This window comes from Ceratotherium simum, chromosome 36 (genome assembly GCF_057802395.1).
Source record: "Ceratotherium simum simum isolate JZ-2026a chromosome 36, ASM5780239v1, whole genome shotgun sequence".
Classification (NCBI taxonomy): Eukaryota; Metazoa; Chordata; class Mammalia; order Perissodactyla; family Rhinocerotidae; genus Ceratotherium; species Ceratotherium simum.
The window spans coordinates 1,242,283-1,253,431 of NC_141935.1; the positions used below are offsets into that span (position 1 = coordinate 1,242,283).

At 60.3% G+C, this 11,149-nt stretch overlaps 1 protein-coding gene across 1 annotated transcript in view; it reads right to left on the reverse strand.

Annotated features, from left to right (window-relative positions):
- The window catches only part of LGR6 (leucine rich repeat containing G protein-coupled receptor 6), a 111,452-nt gene extending 100,953 nt beyond the window's left edge, over positions 1 to 10,499 (reverse strand). Inside the window, exon 1 of the mRNA XM_004438949.3 lies at positions 10,200 to 10,499. Within this exon, the coding sequence (XP_004439006.1) occupies positions 10,200 to 10,408 (209 nt within the window). The 5' untranslated portion in view covers positions 10,409 to 10,499. The remainder of the gene's footprint in view (positions 1 to 10,199) is intronic.
- Positions 10,500 to 11,149: the final 650 nt, after the last annotated feature.

Sequence of the window (11,149 nt, forward strand, 5' to 3'; positions counted from 1 at the left end):
CACCACCACCACCCCCGCCCCAGTCAAGCAAAGGCCTTGCCCACCAGGCTCTGATGACTGACTTGTTCACAGAAGCACCGAGACTTTCCGCCCTCTGCACGGAGCACCCATGACCCTTGTCCCACGCTCAGGCCCAGGACCCCCCAGCCCGGGATGCCCAGTCTGCCTTCTAGCCCGGGGGCCACCTCAGGTGCCTCTGGACAGGGGCTGCCCTCCTCCCATCCCTTCCTCGTCCACCTCGAATGTGAGAACAGATGAAATGTATCTGGGGTGTTGGAAGTTGCAGGGCCCTTCCAGAGAAGGGTTCTCATTTGAATTTATGACCACTTGGATGGAAGGCAGGTCAAGAGAGAGCCTCCTTCTACCAATCTGAAGCGTGAGGCTCAGAGCAGGACCGGCTATGTAATTTGCAGGACCCAGTGCAAAATACAAATGCAGAGCCCCGTGTTTAAAAAGTATGAAGAATTTTAAGACGGCCATAGCAAAGCATTAACCCATGCACGGGGCCCTTCTGAGCCGGGGCCGGGGTGACACACAGGTGGCTCATCTACGAAGTGGCCCTGGTCACCCAACTCACAGGTACTAAGCCTGGAGACTGTCAGGGGAGCTGGCTCCTGGCTCCAACTCTGCAGGTCTGCCCCCAGGTGAGTGCGGTGGGAGCCCAGGCCCGTCCCAATTCTTCTCTCTGGCTTTTGTCCTAGACAATTGTCCCCTTCCTGTCTTGTCCCCTTCCAGCCTCCTAATCTGCTCTGTCCACCACAAAGGCAAGAGATTAGTTTACAGCCTCAACTCTCACAATCCCTGGACACTTGATCCACCTCCTCTCCTCAAATACCCCACCCCCGGGCTGCCCCAGATCTGGGGCTGAGAGGGAGGAGAGAGACCAAGGGCATGTTCCCACCCCACGATCTATGTTCTGCATGTGGCCCCGTCCAGAGACCCTGCAGGTGGAGGCTTGTACTAGCAGAGGGTGTGTGTGCGATCGAAGGGGAGGTGTGAGGTGATCCTGAGAAGGAGGGACCAGGAGCACAGACCTGACTTCCGGAAGCTACCAGTCTGAAGGGGGAGGCACGGCCCCTGTCCTCAAGAAGCCCCGAGTCCAATGGAGCAGAGAGCCCCCATCAGATGGACAGGCAGATGGACACACATGCCGTACACAGACGGGGGTCTGTAATACCCCCTGATGTTTCCACAGGAAGGAAAATGACACCCCTGTGCTAAGGTCCTCCCGAGCGGGACCTCGCTTAATATAACCACTTCACTGGGGAGAGACGATTACCCTGCCTCGTAACGCCCGGTCCCGGGGTCCTTCCCTCGCACCACAGCCGCCTCTCCAGGGATTCCCGCCTCTGTGGCATCAGTTAGGATGACCTTTCCCCGCTCCATGCCCTGCCTGCTGCTCCTCATCTGGACCTGCATGCACCTCTCCCTCCACGACACGTCCCAGCTGTTTGTGGACGTGCCTCAGCTCCCTCTCTGAGCTGCCGGGCAGAGGAAAGAGCCTGGCTTTGGAGCCCCCAAGCCTCCCTCCACCCTTGGCTCCCCCGCTTCACTGGGCGCCCCCTCGCCTGAAGGGGGAGAGACAACAGTGCAGGCATCACTGGGGCGGGCGCGTGAGGAAGCACCCAGCCGATGCCCTCGTGGACACGGGCATTCGGTCCACACCTGTTAAACACATGACCGAGTGTCACTCCCACCACAGCTGGGAGTTCAGTGGCATTGTCACTGACCATTGGCAAGGGGACGGGGGCTCTGCAGCACAAGCTGGGAAAGAGGTGTTAGAATTACATGGTGCGCTGACTGCCCTGGGGCTCAAATACAACCTACACAGTGCAGAGATCTCGCACTGGACCGCGCTGTCCTCTGTGCAAAGGAACGTGAAGCCAACTGGGAGAGGCCCTGGAGCAGGGTCCTCAGACCGGCCCTCCTGGGAAGGCTCCTTCCACAGGCGGCGTTCAGAGCCCCTTTGTGGCTGCTGCCTTTGGCCCATTTCCCAGGAGCCAGTGGTAACTGAGGTCGGGAGACAGTTCAAACCTGCAAATCACACAGGGAGTTAGAATAAACCTCCCCATACCTGGTCCCCCATAGGCCACCTAGGGAAGCACTCCTCCGGCCCTGCAGGGACCCCAGCAATGTATTGAGCTGGGGTGATAGCCGGTGATGGTGATGGCTTCTCCTTGGCACCACCGGTCCCCTCCTCGTCCCCTCCAGAAGACTGTCTGCCTTGGCTCGGAGCCTGGGGACCCTGTCCAAATCCCTGGCTCTGGAGCACCCGGCACCCGCCTCTGTCTGGACACTGTCAGGGACACCTCACCTCTTCCGGCACCTCCGAGGGCCAGGGCAGGGGACGGTGGCAGGGAGAGAGGATGAGGGGAACGAGGTCTGGGTCTCTCTCCAGCAAAGCCCTGGGCCGGCAGAGCTGCGAGGGTGAGAGCAGGGTTCCATGCCGGCCACAGGTTCTCCCTCCTCATGCTCCCCCAGCGGGGCTCAGGGTGGGGACCGACCGTGGCTCTCACACTGGGCTATGTGCCGGGCCCCGAGCCAGACGACAGACATGTTTCCAAGAGCTGGTAGGTCTTACGCCCACTTGGAAGCTTGGGAAACAGAGGCCTAGAGAGGCGGACAAACACGCAGGCCATCCAGCCGGTCAGTGCTGGAGTCGGCACCTGACCCCAGGCCACTGGCTGCAGACACGGTTCCCTCCTCGCCGGCAGCGCCTCCAGGTGTTCGAGATAGGGTATCTTCCGCCCGCCCGGGTGCTGCCTGGGGCTGGCTGACGCCCTTGGCGGGAGCACTGGCTGATTTAGCCAGCTGCTGGACACCTGGGAGCCGTGTCTTTAAGCGGGCCCTGAGGAGGAAGAGGCAGAGAGCCCTGCTCCGAAACATCCTCCTCGGAGAGCGGGACAGAAACGGCTGTCCCGGTGGAGAGCAGAGGCCCCACGTGCTCCACTCTTTTCCTAGGCTCCTGCTTCCCCTTGTCTGCCCATCCCCGCCCGAATCCTCTGGCCCCAGGACTCAGGACGGGCCTCTCCTCCTCCCCAGGCCTGCGCTGACCAGCTGGTCCTCTCTCTTCTCACTGCTGGTCCTCGGAGGACGCTCCCATGACCAGCCGGTACAGCGAGCAGACTTCTCCAGTCTCCCCTGACAGAACCATCACCGCGCCACCATGACCACCTCACTGAGGACCCAGCCCCCTCCCCTCCAAGCAGCCCCCACAGAGGGACTCCCAGAGACCACTGCTGGCAGACGCGGGGTGGAGGGGGAACCACTGATTCTTCCCAAGAAAGACAGGAAACTGGAAATGGGCTTGGAGGAGCTGCTCAGCCTGGGAGCTTAACACGCCCAGAGTCTTGTCCATCCCCTCAGAGCTCAGAACCCCCAGCTCTGACCCCTGAAGGCAGTGTAGTACAGTGGTTAGGAGGGAGCCTGCGGAGTTGAAATCCCAGACCAGCAATGACTGGCTGGCGGCCTTAAGCAGGCTCCTGGACAACTAAAAGCCTCAGTTTCTTGTTCTGGAAGATGGGGCAGCCCTAGCACCTCCCCCCAGGGTGCATATGAGATGATGCGGGTAAAGAGCTTAAATTAATGCGAAAAATGCCAGTGGCTACATTACTGGTTAGGACAGAGATACCAGCATGACGGCAGGTTCCTAGATGTGTCTTTCTGGGCCCATTGGGGCCAGGCTTGCTGGGCCCCAGGAATGGACCTTCCTGACGATCTAGTGTCTTCCTGGTGGAAAGGTCACAGTCCAGAGAATGAACACTTCAGCCGGGAAGGCATTCCCACCGTGTGCTGGAGCGGATGGGAGAGGCAGAAAGCTGGGTACAAGGTGTTTCCCTGGCCCAGCCTCAGATTCTGCATCTCACAATGATCAGTGGGCACCCTGACGCCCCAGGGCTGGGGGGATCTAAGACATAGGCCTTCCTTGTTGGCTCTGGAGGAGAAAGAGGAGAGTGACCGGAAGAGAGAGCTGGACGTGGGACGCAAAGGAAACCTCTGCCCTGGAGGTGGTGTCGCAGAGCAGCAGGCCCAGCCCCCACCTGCCCGCTGCCTGCCTACTGCCTTGGCATGGCTCCGGTGGGCACAGAGCCAACCCCAAGCTCTCCCCCAACCATGTCCTTTTGCTGCTTCCAAAATAACTCTCTGCTCACTGCCCGAGTTTGGCCTCCTGGGTGTTTTTCTCCTCCTGAGACCTGTTCTCCCGCGTCTGAAGGGCAGGAGGAGAGGCCTGAACGGTGGTGAGAAGTTGGGGACCCTCCTTTCTTACCAAGGGACTAGTTAGCACAAAGGGGCTGCCACAACTCTGAGACCCCCCGAGTCACGCCGTCCATTTCAGTTTGGCTAAAAGTTGTCATTTCCAACAAGAGGGAGGAGGGTTGGGAATTTCTCCCCACCCCCATCTCTTGTGCCTTCCCAAGATGTCCAGACCCCCAACAGGACTCCTTGTCCTCATCCCCTCTCCCAACAGAGTGAGCTATGAGCCTGAGGTCACACAGCATGTTAGGGACAAGCTCAGAGGAAGAGCCCGACCAGCCCCTTAGGGCGTGTCCCAGGGCAGCCAAAGAGCAGCATCACAGCAGCCATCCACACTGTCTGTGGGCTTCACCAGAGCCACTCTGATTCCACAGGATGGGGTTCCGGGGAGAAGGGAGACTCTCCAGACAGCAGCGACCTAGGAGCCTAGACTTTTCCTCTTTGTAGAGTATCCCATTAGGGCCAGGCCCCGTCTCCTCCAGGCGTTCCTGTGAGGAACATTGCTTCCTCCATCATCCCGGCCAGGGGCCCAAGCAGAAAACTGAAGGTCAAAGGGAGTGGGCCTTATTAGTAAGGCGAGAGGGAGGGGGACGGAAGGGGGAGGAGAGTAGGGGAAGGACCTGACAGGGCTCTGGAAGACTAGACTCCGGCACCCTAAACCCCATCCTGTCACAGGTGGCTCTGCTGTTCCCTCTCTGGGCCTTAGTAGCCCATTTGTAGTAGAAGGGGTTGAGAGAAACAACACGAATGGTCAACATTTGAAAGCAGCCATGTCATGAAAGGCACCAGCTTTGCTTTCTGTCTCATTTGCTCCGCACAACCCTTCCAAGTAGATACTGTTCGTGTTTCCATCTCCCAGATGAAGAAACGGAACCTTTGGAGAGGTTGACTTGCCCGACGGTGCGCGGCTCTGCCTCCGCCTGCGGGGCACGGGCCAGCGTGGGCAGCAGCTGCACGTGTGGGCTATCAGGGTCGAGAGCAGTGGAGCAGGGGAGGGTGGGGCTGAGGGGTGGGCTGGGAGCCAACTCTGCCTAGAGCCAGGCTTTCTCCTCCTCCGCCGCCCCACCCGGCCGCGCCCCTGCCGGTCGCTGCCAGACCGAGAGGTTTCCTTTTACTTCTGCCTGGGGCTGTTTCCTGCCTTTCCTTTGAACTGGGGTGTTGACTCCCCACACACTCGCCCTCCTCTGGAGACGGCCCAGGTCAGCCCTCAATGGGCCCGTCCCCCCCGGGCTCAAGGTCCCCAGGGGACCCCACTTCCCCAGTCACTCTCCCCTCCTTTGCCTTCTCCTCTCTGCCCTGGTCTGGGCGCTGCCTCCTTGTCCCCCTCCCCCTGTCCCTCCCCCACTGCCCACACCAAGCAGCTCTCCTGGGCTCTCTCCATCCTGGTGAGGAGGGGAGCTCAGGGTTAGTTTCTCCCTGCCTCTCCCACTCTCTAGTCTTTCAGCCAAAACGTGTAGACATTGAGGTCCACAGCAACAGAGGGACTGGGGATTAGAACTCATGAATCCCAAGTTTCCAGGTGAGGGGGGCAGCTTTTAGAATCTATTAGAAAGGGAAACTGAGGCCAGCCCAAGAAGGGTAGCCACGGCAGTGAACAATGAGACCCGCCTGTTGATCCCTGACACATCCTCCCCAAGGCCAGCTCTCCTGCACCGGGGCTGTGTGTTTCTCTGCTTCTTCATGGGACGGGCCCACCTACAGCACGGCGAGCAGTCTGGGGTCTTCCTTCCCCTGCCACGAAGCTCTAAGACTGTGCAGCTAGGAGGAAACTACAGCCACTCTGGGTTCCCAGCCCAGCTCCCCTGTCTGCTCACCAGCCCCTCTCTCCCCTCACAGCATGTCCCACACACACCCACACCCACACACATACACACACACACAGTGACAGACACACACAAGAACAGACACACAACACACAGACACACAGACACACACACACCCCTATTCCACGCCTCCTCTCCTCCCAATGCTAGCTCCAGGACTTCCTCCTCCAGGAAGACTTCCCTGACTAACACTTCTCGCCCTGGTCACCCTAATAACCACACTGCTAACGTTGGTTGAGCTCTTCCCATGGGCCAGACACGATGCCACACCCTTCACAAACACAGCCTCAGTGAATGCACACAACAGCCCTGTGAGGAAGGCATTAGCTCCTTTTACAGATGAGGAAACCAAGTCACAGCTGGGCCAGGTTCATACAGCTCATAAGTGACGACCACAGCCTGCCTGTTAACCCCTCTGCTCTCTCCCCCGCACCTGGCCTCCACCTTGTTGGTCGTGGACACCCCAGAAGTGACAAAGAGGATGCAAATGACCCAAATCTACGCACATACACACCTCGTCTGCCCTCTCAGACCAGCTCAGCGGCTGTCACGGGCAGTCCTAAAGGGAGTGAAGGCCCACGCAGGCAGGAGGCAGTCCACGGGTTGCATGGAGGGGCCCCTCCCTTGGCCCCGGTTGGCAGAGGGCGATGGAATGGGTGCTTCGGGGTAACTGCAGGTGTATGGGCCCTGGGTCTTTTACAGCCAGCCACCTAAGACGGCTCTTCTCCAACAGGATATCCACTTCCTGACACGGCCCGACTCCAGGGCAGAAGGAGGGACTCTGAGCAACTACCCAGATTCCCCCACTCAGGGCAGCTCTGGGTATTTGCCAGCAGGTACTTGCTGTCTGTATAATCCTATCCCTTCCCTGTGTGGCTGTGGACGGGATAGAGCGGGGGGCACCGGGCCTTCTCATCACCATCAGATTGGAACGTGCCAGAGCTAGGGCTCCCTCTTCCCAGATTTGTTCCCAGAACATGCCCTACCCGGGGAGAAGGTCCAAACCCAGTGGATCTCAACAAGTCTCACTGAACTACAGTTCGGGAGGGGACTTAAGAAAAGAGCGACACCTGAGGGATTATGGGAATCTGAAGTCTGTCCTCCCAACCTTGACCAAATGGGGCTGGCATCCGGCCCCAAAGTAGGCATCATTTTTGGACTTGAGTGTCACAGCGAAAGATGGCAGTTGGGTATCAAGAAGACTTTCTGGTCTTCCCCAGAACCAGGATGCAGGGAGGCGGAGATGTCTATATCGTGACAGGTGTCATCTGGAAGGCAGACTCTCGCCTCCCTGGGGAGGGAGGCAGATGTGAAGTGATTTTTACCAGGTGGGGTCGAGGACCCACAGGTGCCTTCTGGAGCCCAGTGCCTTGCTGCCTCCTATGGGTCAATCTATGGCTCCCTCTAAGGATCTTCAAGTGCCCTCTGGTCTGCCACTTTCTGCACATCCAAGTGTTTGTTTACCTTCTCGATCCTGTGTCAGGAAGACACTCCCCTCCCACCCCCAGCCCCAGTGTTCACCAACTGGTTGGACCCCAAGCCCCTGGAACAGCCGAGCACTGACCAAGACCAGCACCCGCGGCGACTCCCCAGCACACACCACAGATCATCCCCTTGGGCTCTGCACTCACATCCAGGGGTCAGCCTTCCTCCTGCGTGCAGGGCCCTGGGAGCTCCCCTGCACCTCCATTGAGCACCAACAGGAGGCTACGATTTGTGGGTCACTCCTGGGTGTCAGACACTGTACCGGGTACTTGTTATGGACATATCAGCTCATTTCGTCTTCCCAGCCACCCGCTTCTTTCCATATACACACGCAGTACCAAGGCATGGAGGAGCTCTGTGACTCTCTGCAGATGCAGAGCCGGGAAGGAACCAGGGTCTGGGGCCCAGACAGAGAGGCCCCGGGTCTCATATCGGCAGATGTAAATCTGCACCGTCCTTGGCAAGACATGGGTTATGAGGGGCAAGGCCAGGCTGGGCATTCCCTAACATCACTGAGAAGGGAAAGGAGCCCCAAGACCGCCTGCCCTGGCTCTGCTCAGCGACAGCCCTCCTGCCCAGTCTACCCTCCATGTGTCTGTGACCCGGCTGCTCTCCCAGAAGGAAAAGGAAGAAGGCTCCTTCTCCCAGCACCCTCGGGCCAGGCGCCCCTGCAGAGACCCTTTCCTGCACCACCCAGATGAGACCCCTCCACAGCCCAGGGCAGGGGACACGGTTCTTTCCCTCTTCCCTCCAATACTCCAGAGCCCACTGCTCATTCCCCCAGGGCCTCGGGACCCACGCGTGGTGTCCTCCCTCTCCCGCTCTCAGAGGCCCCAGAGAGGGGTTTTCTCAATCCCCAGGGAGACATGGGACCAGCTTAGAATATCCCACCTCCTTTGAACCCAAATGCAGACTTCACAGCTCCAGGGAATTGTGACAAGGTGGTGGGGAAACCTTCTGCCAGCAGGGATGGCGGACACTAGGATTCCCAGGGTGGCATCCTGCCTCTCTTTCCTCACGTCCTTCCAGAACAAGGGTTCTGGGAAGGCAGGTGCTGGGAGGAGGCTGGACCAGTCAGCATCTGGTGGGTCCTGTCTCCCCTGCGCCTCACACAGGAAAGAGACCTTTCCTCTGCTCCCCCAGAGAAGGCTCCACAGAAGTTGTTACCAAACTCTTTCTAGCCACAGAACCCTGACTTCAAATGACACAATGTCATGTACCCCAAGATATAAACCTGCTAAAGCAGGGCTGCTCTGGGTGTAGCAGGCGTGGGGTCAGAGCCCGCCCCCTCTGCCAGCTCTCAGGCGCCCTCACACCCCCCGGGTTGGCTCACGGTGCTGGCCCCTGCTCCACTCCCTGGACTGTGAAGGATTCAACTGGCCCTTCTGGAAGGAGGACACTATTTTCTCCCTCTCACTCCCTTCCCTGGCCCACAGCCTGTGCCTCTTGGAAAAGGGGCAGGGGGAGCATCCCAACTAGGGACAGAGAGATTGAGAGGGGAGCCCCATGAAGGGCTGCAATTCAGGACCCTCCACACACCACCAGGACACCCCGAGCACTGAGTGCCCTGGTCCCATTTAGTGCAACAAACACTTGCCGGGATCCTGTGAAACCTAGCCCAGCTCCCTCTTCCTCCGAGCTCCCAGGGCCTGGAGCCCCAGAGCCATAGAGCTCCAGAACCCTGCACCTGGGACAGAGGGCCCTAGGCCTTCCCACCTGCTCTCCTCCTAGGAGAGGAGGTGATGGAGTGGGGCAGGGCTGAGCTAGGAGGTTCCCTTCCCCAGAGCAGGGGTCGGGGGTGGTCTGGAATGTGCTCTCACACACTCCTCCTGCCCGGGAGGCAGCGGCCAGCCCCCAGCCCTGAGGCTCTGGGGGAAGCTCCTCTGAGCCGTCCTCTGGAGAGCTGCCCCCAACAGGTCCCCTTCACGCGCCATCTCACCCCAACTCAGACTCTAAAAACGGTTCTCTGGTTTTCAGCCCTGGCGCCTGCCCACAAATTAGTGTCTCCAACACGGCCTCTTGGGACACGACTTCAGAGAGGCCCCCCCGGGGGAGGCAGGAGGCCTCCGTGAGGGAGATGCTGCTGGCAGGGTCCCTTTTGGAGGAGATGAAAGGGGGTAAGGCCCCGTCCTAGCTTCTGGGACCCCCCACCAAGGCCACCCAGCCTCAGTGACAGCTCTGCTCTCCTTGCCGTGGCTGAGGAACTGACAACCTTTCCGCCCACGGCAGCCCCCTCCCCTCTCCTCCACCACCCGTTCAGTCAGCTTCGCCAGCAGCCACCCTATCAGGCACTGCCCTGCTGGAGAAGAAAACAGCGCGGGGAAGGGACAGCCAAGCCCGGTCCCTCCAGCGCAGGGTCCAGAGACCCACCTATACCGAGCCTGAGCCCCTCAGTGAAGCCACAAGACAGGGGCCGGCTGGGAAACCAAGGACGGGAAGCCAGCCTCACCCTGTCTGATCTTCAGCCTTGGACCTTTATCCCCGTCCAGGCCCGCAGCAGTCCACTCCGGGGGGTAAGAGCCCCCCAGGGATGTCTGTGCCCCAGGGCACCAGCTGGACAGGTGTCCCAGACTGAGGCTGCGCAGGCACTTGCGGGCAGCGGGTGGGAGCAGGGAGGGCGTGCGGGCCGGTACTCACAGGTAAGCCGTCAGGGGGTCCAGGTCCCCCGGCACGGTGGAGAGCCCGAGCTCAGAGCAGTCAGCCGACAGCATGATGCCGTCCTCCTGGCAGTGGCAGGGGGCTGGGCAGGCGGGCCCTGGGCCGGGCTGGGGGGTGCCGGGGGCGCACGGGATGGCGCACAGTGCAACGCAGAGCCACAGTGCCCAGAGCCCGGCCGAGCTGGGCATCTCAGCGGCCTGGCTGCGGGGCACCTGGCGGGTGCGGGCTGTGCCTTGGGCAGGACGCTTGCGGGCTCTGCTCGGCTCTGTGTTGGTGGGAGCGCAGCCGGTGCGGTCAGAGAGAGGCGGGCATTGTCGAGCGATCGTGCTGTGCAGTTTCACGGGCTGGGCTTGGCCCCGGAGGGAGACGGGCGGAGGAGGAGTCAAGGAAACTTCTACGCTCCGCACTCCCCTTCCCTCCTTCCTTCCGAGCTGGCAGGAATTTCATTCAGGAAAAAAAAAGCAAAGAAACCCAAAGCAAGGGAGCAGAGCCAGCATGTGGGGACCTGCACTTGTCTGGAAACACGTCCCAGGGCTGGTGGGCTCGGACCCTCTTGCCTTCGGGGACTGCGCAGGGTCGCAGGGTACTCAGACGAGGCTCCCTGGGAGCCACCTTGGAGCACCCACGGGTCCCCAGCCACTGCACACGCTCATCTACAGGAGGAAACCGAGGCCCAGGAGGGAAGGATTTGGTCAGGTCACACCGCTGCCTGCCAGGGGGCAGCCCCAGAATGGAAGTCAGGGTCGGCCCTTGTCCCGTCCCCTGGGGAGGAAGCTCAGGGCTGTCCTGAGAGGTGGGGCTGTGAAGGGCTGGGCGGTGGGCAGTGAGGAGCCTTCTCGCTGAGCAGCCCTGCCTGGCCACCCAGAAAGAGAGTGCGGTTCCACTCACCAGGAGCCATTGTGTGAAGCCTGTGTCCGGTCCTAAGGCCC